Here is a 16,605-nt window from a genome sequence, read left to right on the forward strand (position 1 = left end):
TCAGCAGTTGTCAAGTAGCTCCTATTTGGCATTAATGCACACATGGCAGGGAAGTGCAACCCACTATGATTATTTTATATAGAACTGTACATAAAGAAAAACCCTAAAGACGTTTAGATTACAGAGCTGAACAGAGTACATATAGTTTTAGAGAGAAACCTGATTTTTGAATTTATAACAATTGCATTGTGATGATTTTTTTCCCCCACAGATAGATAGATATATATATATATATATATATATATATATATATATATATATTTACAGGGCAAAGCACTTGAAAGCAATCTAACTATAAGGTTGCAACTGTGTAAAGCACTTAGAAAAAAATGGAAAAAAAAGAAAAAGTTATATGTTTTATGTTCCTACCTAATCTGTGTCCTCCACACGTCTGTAGAGAGAGAAATGAAAATAGGTAAATGGTTGAAAATACAACACACAAACGAAGAAAGACTAAAGATGATTTATTACTGTACATATTTGTTTGTTTATAGTATCTGCTGAGATGTAGTTATTTGATTTGTGAAGCATTTTTTGTTTTGTTTTTTTTTTTAGCTTGAGCATATCCTGCTGTTTATATTGAAACAATTTTATTTTATAATGAAAAAGCTTGAGAAAGAGAAATTAGTTAGGGTGGAACGCTAAATGCTATGACGCAGATGGTTTTAGCCGCATTGGATAGATAAGAGAAATGTTTCAGATGTGCAATGAGTCACAGATTACAATGCCAGGCTAACACTTCACTTAAAAAAAGACTATTTTCAGACAGAAAAGCGGTACTTTATGTATTCATGATGAAATCAGAAATATCAATACAATAATGTGTGGGGATACACAACATTTGTGTGTTTCCTGCATGATAAATCATTAATGTTGCTCTCAAGAATTGAAAATAAGCCTTCAAATAAAAAGTAAGGGCTGGGCGATATGGACCAAAACTCATATGTCGATATTTTTTCTCAAAATGGCAATATACGATATAAATTTTGATCTATCTGAGGAACGTCTGTGTGCATGTGGAGAGAATATCTCCCCGACGCAGTGTCTGATCGACCTGAAACTTTGACAACGGCTTCTAAATACCCCAAGTCTGTGCATTCTTAATCTAGTCATTCCAAAACCAATTTGACCAATCTACACTGTGGAGCTCCGTCAAACATTGTTTTAGAACACCAAGAATGTTCAAACCGATGATGTCATCAACAGTGACGTCATCATCAGTGTTCTATTCTGTGCTAATGCAGTGCGACGCTGTCTGTCTGTACACGATAACTTGAAAAGTTACAAATGAATTTTGATGAAATTTTCAGGAAATGTTGATTAATGGTTAAGGAACAGCTGATTAAATGTCGGTGATGTTCTGGCTACCAAAAGAATATATATCCCATTCAATTTCCCATCCACACTGTGGAACTCCTGTTGATGTCAATATGAATATATACCTCCGACGGGCACTGTACTAGTATTTTTAATTCAAATAAAGTCTCATCAGAAATACAATTCAGGGTTAAATTTGATAATGAAAAATGTGACACAGGCACATTTATTAACAACTGATGAATATGTGCCACTTTTGGCTTTTTCTCCTCTAAGGGACAATACGTGAGTGAGTTCTGTAGTGTGGCTAATTTAGATGAAGGTCTGGGTTAGGACGCTCTCTAGTCCAGCCTAACTGTGCTTTTCATGCTGTATTTTGATACAAAATAAGCTATAAAATATATATATTACTCAAGGCGATACTGTATTTTTCTATATCGCCAAAATAGAAAACTCGATATATCTTGAGTCTTGATATATAACCCAGCCCTATTCCAAGGTCGACATACCAAAGTCATGTCAATAAAACTAATACAATCAGAACTTGATTTTAAAATTCACAACTCGTAATCAAAGTAATATATGTTAATTAATATATTTTAATATAAACCATTTATTTGCGAATTGTTTTTAACCAATCAACAGGGTGTTTACAATAATAGCATATTGGCTAATTCTTAATCTAATACAGACCACTGTACAGGAGTGTTTGGGTCTGTTATTTGAATTCCCCATTATTATTGTCCGTTATTTGTTTTTCACTAAATTCTTTGGTTTCTATTTCCACAAAGACATTGTCTAATAAAGTGTGTTTCCAGTAAGCTATCTATGTTGCTTTAAAAGAGCACAAATTTGTGTGTTTTTTTTAAAAGCATCTTTTTATATAAATAATATAAATCCATTCCTTGTGTGTGAGGGAGGATAGTGTGTCTTGTGGAAAAATTGAATTTCAAATTAGAATCAGGACATGTTTTCATATATTTTCCATAGATGTTTTAACGACTAAATCAGGCTCACAATGATTTATTTTATATGATTCTTATTTTCCACAAATTAAATGTCACCATTTGATATATTTGTGTGTTTTCCAGTTGAATGTGACATTAGAATGCAGATAAAATCAGGGACTGATTGCATGTCAGTGTGATGTGGAAATGAAAATCTTGAATCGTAAAGCTGTTGAAAGGCGTCGGTCAGCTTTTTCCCACTCGCCTGTTTTTTGTGCGTGATTTTTTATAGATTTGGTTAGGAGCGCAATATCACCATTTTTAAAACGTTTGGCACTAGATGAATTGGTTTTATATATCCCGTCTTCGTCTAAACTCTGGGTGGAATGTACTATAATAATCAGCACTTGTCAACAAAGTGTATTTTATCAAGAGTTCTAGAATATTATGAATAAAACATTGGAAGACAATTGTGGTTTTGATTTTATGCTCGCTCATGCTAGTCTTTTAAAGATAATTGGATTTACCTGCAGATTTTAAAATTTTAAACAACTTAGTTATGGTTGTATTTTTCATAATATAAAAACAGGTTATGATTGACTTATTTTTTTTAAAGTGTAGTACTTAACATTTCATGTAACCTTTGGAAGCCTTTTTGTTTGGAAAATGGGACCCCCCCCCAAATTTTTCAGAATCAGAAAAAGTTTTCACAATACAAGAAATGTGTTCCTTATGGTATATACAGTGGGGCAAAAAAAGTATTTATTCAGCCAGCAATTGTGCAAGTTCTCCCACTTAAAAAGATGAGGCCTGTAGTTTTCCTCACAGGAATACCTCAACTATGAGAGACAAAATGAGGGGAAAAAAATTTCAGAAAATCACATTGTATGAATTTATTTGCAAATTATGTGGAAAATATGTATTGGCTCAATAACAAAAATGAAACTCAATACTTTGTAATGGAGACTGGCTAGGCCACTACAGGCACTTGAAATGCTTCTTACAAAGCCACTCCTTTGTTGCCCGGGCGGTGTGTTTGGGATCATTGTCGTGCTGAAAGACCCAGCTACGTTTCATCTTCAATGCCCTTGCTGATTGAAGGAGGTTTTCACGATACATGGCCCCATTCATTCTTTCCTTTACACGGATCAGTCGTCCTGGTCCCTTTGCAGAGAAACAGCCCCAAAGCATGATGTAACCACCCCCATGCTTTACAGTAGGTATGGTGTTCTTTCTCCTCCAAACACGACAAGTTGAGTTTTTACCAAAACGTTCTATTTTGGTTTCATCTGACCATATGACATTCGCCCAATCCTCTTCTGGATCATCCAAATGCTCTCTAGCAAACTTCAGACGGGCCTGGACATGTATTGACTTAAGCAGGGGGGACACATCTGGCACTGCAGGTTTTGAGTCCCTGGCAGCGTAGTGTGTTACTGATGGTAGCCTTTGTTACTTTGGTCCTAGCAGGTCATTCGGGTACCCCCATGTGGTTCTGGGATTTTTGCTCACCGTTATCATTTTGACCCCATGGGGTGAGAGCTTGCGTGGCACCCCAGATTGAGGGAGATTATCAATGGTCTTGTATATCTTCCATTTTCCAATTATTAGTTGATTTCTTCACACCAAGCTGCTTACCTGTGCAGATTTAATCTTTCCAGCCTGGTGCAGGTCTACAATTTTGTTTCTGGTGTCCTTTGACAGCTCTTTGGTCTTGGCCATAGTGGAGTTTGGGGTGTGTCTATTCGAGGTTGTGGACAGGTGTCTTTTATAGTGATAATGAGTTCAAACAGGTGCCATTAATACAGGTAACGAGTGGAGGGCAGAGGAGCCTCTTAAAGAAGAAGTTACAGGTCTGTGAGAGCCAGAAATCTTGCGTGTTTGTAGGTGACCAAATACTTATTTTATCGAGGGGGTTTACAGAGGTTGATTTGCTGGTATGTTTTAGTTTGTTGTCCTACTGCACAAACCAAGAGTGCTTGAACTTTAAGGCACAAGCCAATGCCGAGACATTCACCTATGCATATTAGATAAAAAATTGGTCATAAAATCAAGGAAATTTAAAGTGAGGCTCCTGTATGGAGTAATATCTGTCACATAACGCCGCTTGGATATTGTCGTTGCTTTTCATTGTTTATACATCATTTCTACGTGAAAGTAAACTATACGACACAGTGATGGTGAAATTATATACTGTACTATAGTATAGTATAGTATAATCTGCTGCCATTTCTGTTCTGAACTAAAATTAGTTTGACATATCTGTAATGAGAATTAATATTTTAACAATGATCTTTCTTTTTTTCTTTTTTCTTTTTTTCTTCTTTTTTTTCTTTTTTTTCTTTCAAAACAAAAAATTTATACATAAATAGTTAGACTAAGAGAATAGATAAATGGAAAACACATTTTGCATATTTCTTTTCTATATAAGTAACCCCTTACATTTGATTACATTATGGAAATATGTAGCTACTTCTTGCAACGACAAAAAAGATGAATAAATGTATAAATAAATGGCTGAATAAGTAAACAACATTGACGAAGTTTTGTGTTGCTGTTTTATTGCTAATCCAGGTTAATCGATTTCAACATTATTCTTGTCGACGTAAAGTTCTGCTGCTGTTGAGAACAGTAAACAATGGTCTCGTGATATCAGCGGTGCGCCTTTAAACCAGCGCGTGTGCGCGCACATGCGTAAAGTGCGGCGCGTCGCGCATGGGCATCTGCATCTGCGCGCCGTGGCTGCGCAGTGCGTCCGTCTCTGCTCTGACGCTGTGGAGCTGATGCTGATGCTGATGCTGATGGTGCTGAGCGGAGCGGAGCTGCAGCCGCAGTTACCGACACCGAGGTCGGATGAAACGGGAGAAGGAGAAGGGCTGGAAATATGATGATGATGATGATGGATGACAGCAGCTGTTTCTCACCACAGCAGTTGTGACGGAAACACGCCCGGAATTATCACGAGGTGAGTGAATCATAGAGGAAATATCATCCATATTCAACTACCTATCGGTCCTATCTGCTGATGTTGCTGCTGCTGCTGCCGCGGATGATGATGATGATGATGATGATGATGATGAGGATGATGATGATGCTACTCCGGTAAAGGCCACCGCGCTCACACCCGCAAGATCTGACTAAGATGCGTGATTGCCTTTGTTGGTAATTACACTGAAAGTGCACTAAAGCACCACCGCACACACGTCTTATTTCATCGGAATGAGATGCAAACATCAATATGGCTACGTTTGTTCTGAGCCGGCTCTCCAGGAGTGATTTCCGAGGTGTTGCAGCACTGCTCGGTCGGTGTCAGGCTGAAGTGAATCATATCACAGATACTGCAGTGAGCGAAGCTTCTATGGATGTTGTCATTACCTCACACAGGCAGCCAAAGGTGCGGTTATAGTGGGAAAACGCATCTCCCTCAAACATCTAGATTTTTACTTGTATGTAAATTCATCTGCGAGGAAAACAAAACAATGTTACAAAACTAGATTTTAATGCACCGGATGGCTTTCATTTCATCATTCATTATTAATAATAATAATTAAAAAAAAAAAAAAAAAAAACACCTCCTACCTTGTCCTGCAGCCTATTCATTCATTATTTCGTGGTTTGCTCTGTTTACATTCAGCTCTGTGAAACGCTCTGCTGAGCTTCCCAACCATAGATTTATGCAGTTACTCCAAAGGCTTTAAATTGGCACTGAAACCATTGTATTGTTGTTTTTTTTTTTGTTTTGTTTTTTTTTTTTTGCTGACGTGACAGTTGGGTTTCCCTCTGCATAGAAATGATCTCCAAAGTACACCAGGCACCCCCCCTAAAAGAATACTTCTGTTTTTTTATGTCCTGTTGTTGAATTTTGTCTCCTTGGTTTGATGACGTATGTTCACTGTACTCAGGCCCTTCGTCATCCTGGTCAAGATCTGATTGATTAGATTCAATTTACTATTATAGATCCATTTTTACACCCTACCATTCATCATGATGCATGTCCATTACATGGCATATCTCTTTAAAAACAAAACAAAAGCACATCAATGTTCTCTGAGTTATTATCTTTAAAATGCACAGATGCACATTGTGTTTCATTTAGGACTCATATGAATGTATTTAAAACTAGGTCGACTGTGCTCTGTGGGGTAGTTTGCTACCAGCTAAAGACCCTGCAGTGTTAAATAAATATATCAAAAAAAAAAAAAGATGTTTAAAATTTTCTATGGCTACTAAAAATGTTATTTGTGATGCCTTTATTGTCATTATACAATTGTACAACTGGATTATTTGGCTTCACCTTAAAGTGCACACAGCTAAAAAGAAAAACAACAGAAGAAGAATATAATAAAGTAACTCTAATTAAGGTATGATGGGCTAAATATGCAGGAGTTATTTACAGGTAGCAGCGTAGTAAATTATCAATAGATATTGCAGAAAAAAAAACAAAAACATTTGCACAGTATAAAATGTAAAACTATTGCAGGAATATGAAATATAATTATTGCACAGTATGAAGTAACATAACAGAGGGTTAGGGTTATATAAATATTACACAATAGGCCCTATATCTCTGAATGACATCTATTTTTACCCACAATTTTCATTAATATGTGATTCATATTCAGTCTGGTATTTTTCAGCCACTATTCAACCCATTTGTACTTTGAGAGAAACGTATAGATGTGCTTACTGTCAACATTATTAAAGTAAATATTCACTGTAGTTGGCCATGATAATAATAATGATAATGCCATTATTGTTTGTAGGCAAAATAATCAAAACCATATCAGTAGGTGGCGTTAAAGAACACAATTACCCTGTAATGTATGGAAAATATTCTGCGTCAAAACCTTCTCTAATGATATAATAAATATGTCAAAGAATCAGTCAGTGCTGCTGTATCTGTTAGCGGTGTCTGGATATGACTTTTTTTTTACTTGTGATGCGATACCGATATTGCAGCCTTGGGCATTGATCAATACAGATATTGATCCGATATGACGTCAGTGTGAATCATACATAGCCTAATGTTATCACTTATTTTGTATTGTGAAATGTTAGAAAAGCCTTGATCAAGTGATGTTACTCAGAGAACAATAGTCAGCAACAGTAGGAAGGAGAAAAACCGACCTATTTATTAATAACTTTAAACATAAGAATATTCTACAGTTGAAAAAAAGAGAGAACATTAGATGAAAGTGAAAGCAAACTAAAAACCAATGATGTGTTAGAGTGCTTGTATGGGAGATTTGAAATGCAGGCTTGTTTGAGCCCAATATGTAACAACAACCCGAAATGTTATTTAAAAAAAATACGTAATGAAACCAAAAATGTTACAACTGGTCAATAATGTAACAAGAATTTGAGCCCAAAACGTAAAAAGTTTTTATCGTTGTTACATCATGGAGCAGGCAAAACAAATTTCCTCTAATAAATCATTGACTCACTCCTGTCGGCTGTAACTAGTAACCTTTAATATAATGGAAAGTTCCCTTTTTATTGGCTGAAAAAAGAGGTTCTGTAAGATATTGGTGTGAGAAAGACAATAGTTCTAACAGAGCTTCAGAAACCAGCAGGATGTTTACTTCTCTGGTCGTGCTCTGCTGATCACTGACCCAACGTCTCTCTCTTCCCTGTCAGTCATGTGAATGCACCCAGGGAACATACATGTGATCCACACATGTTTGGACCTCTCAGGTCTTTCAAAAAAAAAAAAAAAAAAAAAAAAAGCTTTTCCAGGAACGCTCAGATCTCATCACCCATTGGCTGGTCATAATGTGCTGGGTGTCCATCATCATTAAGTGGTTCCTTTGCAGCTCAGTCAGTGTCATTAGCCCACAGGATGCAGTCACTGTGGAGCAGGATGTCAAAGACGATCATCATTTGCACATAGCGGGAGTACTACCCAGCTGGCTAACCGGTATCTGCACAGGGGAGGAAGGGGGGGGGGGGGGGGGGAACTGAGCGAAAACTGAGAGTTAAGGACATCTCTAGAAGTGGGGGGGGGAGGAGAAGTGTGTTAAAAGTTTGGTATGGTTTGTCAGCAACTAATAGCTTTCCTCCAAAGGCAACGCTCACATTACATACTTTTACTTTAAGTGTTTTTCTTTCTTTGCAGGGTTGACGTTGAGTGATTCACTTTGGTCGAGACATTGAGAGAGTAGCAGGTAAGACTGAAGTTGTAAATGATCTAATATGTAATACATGTTCATTGCATCCCTTCATATTGAGAGTAATCAGCTGTGAATTACAGGTTTTGTTTGTCTATAGAAAAACCAAAATGATGGACACACCTTGCTCTAAATTCTACATTTTTGTCCATCCATCTCCCATTCCTTGCAACAAGTGATTGCGATTGATTTGCTTTTTTCCCTCTGGACCCTCGTTTGATGACGTTTGCGTAACCTTTTCCTCGACTAAAAGCTTTGTAAAGTCACAATCTGAGCTATTGCGTGTTCGTAAAGCTATATATGCTGTGGAGTTATACACAAATATACTGAAACATGACCTTTCCTGCTCATGGTTGTAGTCTTTTAGAGAGCAAGGAATAGATATTATTAATGTCGTATGTGAACGTGTTAAATGTCATCATCGCTTTATCATCCACTGCTGGCTGAAAAAAAACTTGTTTATCTTCAAAATGCAAATAACGTTTTCTTTACAAACCGAGCAACACCTTTCAGTCATTTTAATGTATTATCAGAGGTTCCATGTTAACAAAGCCAAAATGTGTGTTCGTCCTGAGCTGGAATGTGTTGATCCAGGATGTAGCAGTTCTGAAAACCAAGCCTGTGACCTTGTACAGATGAAGTGCGCAGATTTGATGATTGAGTGAATACAATTCTTGGTAACACTTGAAGTTTTATACATAAAGCTGACAGTACGCTGTCATTATATGACATGACACCTGTCATTAGCATGAAAAAGGTGTTATGAAGGCTGTGATTGTTTGTTACCCTAACCCAGGGGTGGCCAATCCTGGTCCTCAAGAGCCACTATCCAGCATGTTTTAGATGTTTCCCTCTTCCAACACACATGATTCAAATGACCAGGATTGTCATCAGGCTTCTGCAGAGCTTGATGATGAGTTAATCATCTGAATCAGGTGTGTTGGAAGAGGGAAACATCTAAAATATGCTGGTTAGTGGCTCTTGAGGACCAGGATTGGCCACCCCTGCCCTAACCCTAACTCTTTGTTATCCTAACCCTACCTCAACCCTACCTAACCTTAACCCTACCTAACCTTAACCCTACCTAACCTTAACCCTACCTAACCTTAACCCTACCTAACCTTAACCCTAACCCCCTAACCCTACCTTACCCTACTTAACCCTACCTAACCTTAACCCTACCTAACCTTAACCCTAACCCCCTAACCCCCTAACCCTACCTTACCCTACCTAACCCTACCTTGCCTTACCCTACCTAACCCTAACCCTACTTAACCTAACCCCATCTAACCCTAACCCTACCTATCTCTTCCTAACCCTACCTAGATCCCTCCACCTAACCCAAAAAATGCCAACATAGCTTCAAAGGTGTCATAATTTAGTGAACGACAATTAAAGACAGCCTTCATGACACCTTATCCATGCTAATGATAGATAATGACAGCGTAATGTCAGCCTTATATATAAAACTTCAAGTAAGGTGTTACCAAATTCTCGTTTTAAATACTGTAACTTTAATTACGTTGACTAGTTTTTCAACGGCATTTATTCATTTGTTTGTTTGTTGGTCGGTAAGCAGGATTACGTCAAAAGTACTGAACAGATTTGGACACAATTTTAACCAAAGATATTATGTAAATGGGAAAAATTATTATATATCTGCATCATAGTTGAAATTTAAAAAAATCATATGTGGGTTCATAATTTATCAATCTTTATGAAATTTGACTCCTCAATTACCCCACCGGGTTTCATCCGTAACTGATCTGGGTTCTGCAATCTATTGTTATTTTTTGGAAAAATTGATTTGCCATACATTTGGATCTATAATTTATTGTTATTAATGAAAATGTGAATGATCATGGTACCATGGTAATAAATACTCAGTTATCTTGTTAAGAATACCATATTAGTTTACATGGTTGTTTGCAAATGCAATCTTTGTTGTGCTCAACTATCTGTAAGGGCTAGAGCTCAACTCATGACCTTGTGCTTACTAAGAGTTCATCGGTGCATTTCATTGACTTATCTCAGAGTTAGATCTCACCACCCTTGGTAAAAAAAACACACATGAACACTAGTGCTCCAATCTCTCATGTTTTATTCACTGAAATCGTCCATATGTTACGTTCACGCTCTTCATGCATATTTGATTTCCTTCCTTCTTGTCATGTTTTGTGTCTTGGATACAGTAAAGGGAGGTGTGTACTTTTGTTTCCATAGTACTGTCTAAACGGAGCACACACTGCTCGTTCTGCTGTTTTTAATGTGCTGCAGAATGATCGAGGAAGGCAGTAAACGAGGCAAGGCCATGGTGGAGAAGAGACAGCTCTTCATGGAAATGAGTGAGTGGAGTCAACCGAGTCAAATCTCTGTCACTATAAACACTCAGCAAATGGAAGACTGTGACTGGCTTCAAGTTTGGACAGGAGATGCGTGGTCCTTCACACGCATAATTCCTCCCACACAAAGACAGCTTGGGATGGAGTTTTTATCGGCAGAGCGCCCGTTAGGCTTTTCAGATTTAGACTCACATGGGAGAATTTTGCAGAGATTTTGATATTTTTTCTTTTTTTAATATTTATTTGTTCTTGGCTGTCTTCAAATATATACAATACAATACAACGAATAAACATTTATTTTAACAACCAAATGGAATGGGCTGAAGCAGTAGCTGCTTATCGGAGACCATCCCCAAACAGCATTATTGAAAAAAACACCACAGAAACAACTCAAGAACAGCACTATTCATGAATTTATCAACATGTGTTTCAATAGGTGCAAAACTTTTTTGTTTTGTAAAGAATTTTTGAACATAGACAGTGAACTCCAAACACCGTAAACAGAAATGCATCTTCTTTTAACATATATTCTAAATTTACTCCTTTTAAATTATACTTTCCTTCTCTTTGTTTAAAAAGTGATGTAATATCCAAAGGAAGGCTTTTAATTCTTACTCTGAATAACATTTCCAACTCTTTTAACTTTACTAAATACATATGATTTATTGTTCTAGATTTTTTAAACAGTTTGTTGGTAGGTTCCCGGAATTGTACTTTATGTATTATTATCCCCCTCCTTAAAGTGTGGAAGAGCTCTGTCCATTCGTCCGTCCATCCGTGCGTCCATCCGTCTGAGTTAAAGGGAACAGCTTTTGTCAGAAAGTGTTTAAGATAAGATAACCAAATTTGGTGTGTGGCTTCAGGGTATCAATTCCTTGATGGAGTTCGAAAATGAGAAGTGCGCAATTATTGTTTACCGGAGTTGTTGCCCTTGTTCTGTTTTTTGTTTTTGTTTTTTTTTTTACTCTGTTTGAGGTATCTTAAAAGGAGACAGCTTTTCCTAGAAATCGTTTATGATAGGATGACCAAATTCGGTGTGTGGCTTCAGGGTATCAATACCTTGATGGAATTAGAAAATGAGAAGTGCGCAATTATTTTTTCCACAGTTGTTGCCCTCGTTTTTTTTTTCTTTACTCTGTTTGAGGTATCTTCAAAGGGGACTGCTTTTCCTAGAAATTGTTTAAGATAGTTAGTAATTTTATATTCTGATGTGATAATATTTTCTTATGTATACATCTAAGTTCTTAGATTTAGGACATTTAGGAAAAGCTTGTGAGTTATATTGACAACCAATCTGGTGGGGGATGTTGATGACTGTCTTCTTATTCTTAATGCTCTTTTTTTGTCATTTGATTATTGGATCGACATATGTTTTACATGTATTACCCCAGCTTTCTGAGCATTAGGCCAGGTAAGGCAATAAAATAGATGAATAAAGCAACTTCAGACACTCTTTATTTAATGTACTTTTTGTTCTATGTAGAATGCCAATATTCCAGCAAAGTTAATGACCTATGATGACGCCCAAGAACTTGGTCTCATAGACAAGATCGATTTCTGTTCCAATCAGACCCAACTTTAAAGTACAATCTGTCCTACACAATCCAAAATATGTGACGGATAAATGTTTAATGATTTTGTTGTTCGTGATTTGATTTTACAGGAGCTCAAAACTTTGATGTTATCAGACTGTCGACCTATAGGACAGCGTGCAAGCTTCGATTTGTGCAGAAGAGATGCAATCGTAAGAAAGTTTTTCTCCTTTCTCTGACAAATTATTCTTCAAACACACGGGAGAGACTCGATTGATCCCACTCTTTTGTGCTCCTCAGTCCATCTGGTGGATGTTTGGAACATGATCGAAGCTTTTCGTGACAATGGGCTCAACACGCTGGACCATAACGCTGAGATCAATGTGTCCCGGTTGGAGACTATTCTGTCTTCCATCTACTACCAGCTCAACAAGCGGCTGCCTACCACCCATCAGATCAATGTGGAACAATCCATCGGGCTGCTGCTCAACTTTATGGTGGCCACCTATGACAGGTAATGGGACGTGTGGTCCAGGGTTGGTGTCAATTACAATTTTCAGTTACAATTACACTATCAATTATCCTGTAATTATGCTGTAAAATACGCTAAAAACAAATATTGATCATCTAATGTCTTTCAGTGCAGGTTTTCAGCCAGACTCTGGTGATCTATTGGGTACCGTGTTAGGCTTCCTAATCAATACAAATTTAGTTTTTTAATATTTTTGGTGTGTCAGTATACACCTCGATTTCAAGTTCTTAAAATGGCAAAATGTAGGAAAGCTTGATATGAAACATATTTTAATAACTGTTAACTACATATGTGTAGAACTGTAACATAGAACTGTAACATGGTTCCAAAGTTTAGCGTAAAATTATGATTGACAAGTTTTATAGAATTTTCATGGCAATTACAATTACAAAGTGAATTATCTAAACTCAATTACAATTTAATTACAATTACGACAGCAACTGATTTTCAAAATTACAAATGCAATTATAATTACGCCATAATTGTAATTAATTGTCAATTACACGATTACAATTATAATTGACCCCAACCCTGATGTGGTCCGCATCTACTCAAGTAGAAGTACTGTTACATGATTTAAATTGTACTCAAGTACAAGTAAGTCATACATAAAATACTCAAGTACAAGTAAAAAGTAGCTCAATTAAATAGTACTCATACCAAAAGTTACTGTAGTTACTTTCACCCCCCACGTTTATTTTTGGTAATAAATCTTGCCACGGTTCCCTTGCATACAGTAAACATCTCATGTATAAACAGGAAGAGACAAAATCTTGCACATTTGGAATTTAATTTATTTTCCACAAAGACATATGTATGAAATAAAAGATTTGTCAAAATGTACAATTATATGTGAAATAAAATAACACCAATAACAGAAACTTGTAGAATCTTCTGGCATTCAATGCTGTTTTGGTGTCGTGCATTACATTTAATCTGGTTGGTCGGCTATGATGTGATGCATTTGATTGTTGTCGGGTTATTTCTTTTTGTGTAGTTTCACAATGTCCGTTGTTCATTTTAAAACTAAGATTATTAAAATACTTATTACTTCCTTTAAAATGTACTTAAGTACAAGTAAAAATACTGATTTAGGAATATACTCAAAAAAGTACAAGAACCCATAAAAGCAACTCAATTACAGTCGTGAGTACTTGTAATTTATTACTTTCACCTCCGGTGGTCGGTACTGACAAAGGAAAACATGAAAGTATTTCCTCAGAGATTCACTTTTTATTCAAACAAATACCAACATGAGAAAAATGTGGCACACAATAAGCAACATTATGCCTTATTTTATCCCAATTATTAACTTAAATTGTGCAGGTTTAATGTGTATTTATCTGTTTTTTGCTATAGCCACATTGTAATAAATGTGTACTAAATGCACCTCTGTAAGCATCCGATCGTTTTGGTCGACTTCTTCCTGATGTTTTTGTTGTGCTTCTAACTGGTGCCATCAAGTTAAAAGGTATATATAGTTTATCTTGTAATAAAGTCCACAATGCACCAACACACGCTGCACTATTTACCTTTAACACTAAGAGTCCTGGATATATGTGGGAATCCCCTTGTTGGTTAGATCATCACCCAGCCTTCCCCCTGCTATTTGCTTTTTTATTCCTAATGCTTACATTTCTGTTTATGGAAACATTGTTTCTTTATTAGCTTCCTCCAGTTTAGGTTTCATTTTCAGTCATTACATTTTTGTTTCTAAAGCATGAAAATTGAATGGCTTGTAAATATACTTAAGTCAATCTTTAGCATGTCATTCTATTTTAATTTTAATCAGTGAATTTAGATAAAATCTTAAGTGTTACAGAGTTTCTGCAAAATCATGTAAATTACACATCTGCAAATTCACTGCAAGTGTTTTACATTCATATACACCAAAAAGTGGAACAGTTGAGGGTAATTTCTCAGTCCAGGCACACACACACACACACACACACACACACACACACACACACACACACACACACACACACACACACACACACACACACACACACACACACACACACACACACACACACACACAAAAAATCAACCCTTAAAAACCCTGTGTTTATTGCAAAGTTTAACCATGCATGTTACAGAATATTAAAAGTTGTCTTTTTAATTTAGTCTGCATATAGATAAGATGCAATATGCTCTTTTTTTCCTTACATACAGCGCATTGAACATCAGTGACACAGTGCTGGATGAAGAATTTATATTAATAACTTCTGTTAGAGCCAGATCCAGGATTTTGGAGGTATTGAGGTCACGAGTCAAAATCCATTACTTGATGCTTCTAAGATGCTCAAAAAATGCGTAAACACTTCATACTTTAATTTGATGTACTGAGTTGAATTTAATTAACATTAGTTTCGAAATTCACTCAAATCCAAAGATTTCTTATTCAATGATGTTTAAAAGATGATTTTCTTACTCTTGTTTTACAAAACGTTATCTCTATAAAAACACAAATACTGAATTAAAAAGTAAACCCAAGGTTATGTGTATGTGTCCTTACGCATGATGGTTGGTGATGTACACACAATGTCTCCAATGAATGTGAACGAATGAAAACAATATTACATTTCAAGCCTTTGCTGCGTTCAATAAAGCGCAAACATATATTATTTTAAAATAAGGGTTTTATAAATACATTTAACGCATTATCCTCACTTAATTTAGAGTCTAGAAACACATGGTAAAAGGCGCATTTCGTATTTTGAAACAACTCTACAGTTATTCTACATCCCACCAAGACTCTACTATCAATTATCAGACGCTAGAGTTTTTTTTTTTTTTGGTTCAACAACACAAGCGATAGTTGTGCTATTGCTTGTGTTACTTGGTTTCCTGGGGGCCGCAGTGTTTTTTTTGCTAGTGTTTTGTCACGCTGACTTGAGCTTTCTCAGGAAAATGTTTTCTTACAGCTGTGCAATACAGCCACAGACTCAAAGTCCCTCCACTTCATCCTGTGGTCCAGCGTTTAGAGCAGTGTTTCTTAACCTCAACCTAAGAAGGAGCAGCAAAAATGGGACTTCATAAATGACTGAGAACACCATCATGTTTTTCCTGTTTAATTCATTTAATTCCACCTTTAATTAACTGCCCTGCTGTTGTTGACCATTACACTTTGGTTTTGCCATGCTGAAATAGAAAACTGCTGAAATAGATTTAAATTTGACTCAATTTACTTTCATAATATTGCTTTTGGTGGTATTTACTTTTTCGAATGTATTGATTATTTTCAATCCAGCTGAGTTTTTTTTTATTTTACATCCATTAATCTTTTCCTCTTTATCCTGTCTGGGTTGTGGGGGTAGCATCCTAAACAGGGAAGCCCAGACTTCCCTTTCCTCTGCCATGTTGTCCTCCCAGGGGAAAAACCTTCTTTATGTCTGTAAATAACTATTTAAAAAAGTAGAAGAAAAAAGTAAATAAATATTAAAGAGGAAATAAATAATTGGTAAAACTATACTTGAAGTTTTAGACATAAGTCTGACATTACGCTGTCATTATCTGTAGAAAGTATGACCTGCTATAGAAAAGTGGGAGGTTAAGTAGCTTTTTCATAGATGGTTTACATGGGAGCTTTAATTCCTTATTAATTAAGAATGAAAGTTAAATCATCTTTAAAACTTTGCTCACTGAGGACACATGCTGGTCAATATTTACGTTTTTTTTTTTTTTTTTTAAGGATATTAGACCCACTTTAGTTGTTTTTAAAAGCCCTTTCTGCAGTCACTCCTGTAGATCTCTATGCAGCTTTCA

At 36.3% G+C, this 16,605-nt stretch overlaps 1 protein-coding gene across 6 annotated transcripts in view; it reads left to right on the plus strand.

Annotated features, from left to right (window-relative positions):
* Nucleotides 1-5,018: 5,018 nt before the first annotated feature.
* The window catches only part of dtnbb (dystrobrevin, beta b), a 56,127-nt gene continuing 44,540 nt past the window's right edge, over nucleotides 5,019-16,605 (plus strand). For all 6 annotated transcript variants that reach the window (XM_028437683.1, XM_028437681.1, XM_028437678.1 and 3 more), the window contains exons 1-5: nucleotides 5,019-5,229; nucleotides 8,380-8,428; nucleotides 10,709-10,776; nucleotides 12,437-12,517; nucleotides 12,606-12,819. In XM_028437683.1, the coding sequence (XP_028293484.1) occupies nucleotides 10,710-10,776; nucleotides 12,437-12,517; nucleotides 12,606-12,819 (362 nt within the window). In that variant the 5' untranslated portion in view covers nucleotides 5,019-5,229; nucleotides 8,380-8,428; nucleotide 10,709. The remainder of the gene's footprint in view (nucleotides 5,230-8,379; nucleotides 8,429-10,708; nucleotides 10,777-12,436; nucleotides 12,518-12,605; nucleotides 12,820-16,605) is intronic.

Source organism: Gouania willdenowi, chromosome 22 (genome assembly GCF_900634775.1).
Source record: "Gouania willdenowi chromosome 22, fGouWil2.1, whole genome shotgun sequence".
Taxonomy (NCBI): Eukaryota; Metazoa; Chordata; class Actinopteri; order Blenniiformes; family Gobiesocidae; genus Gouania; species Gouania willdenowi.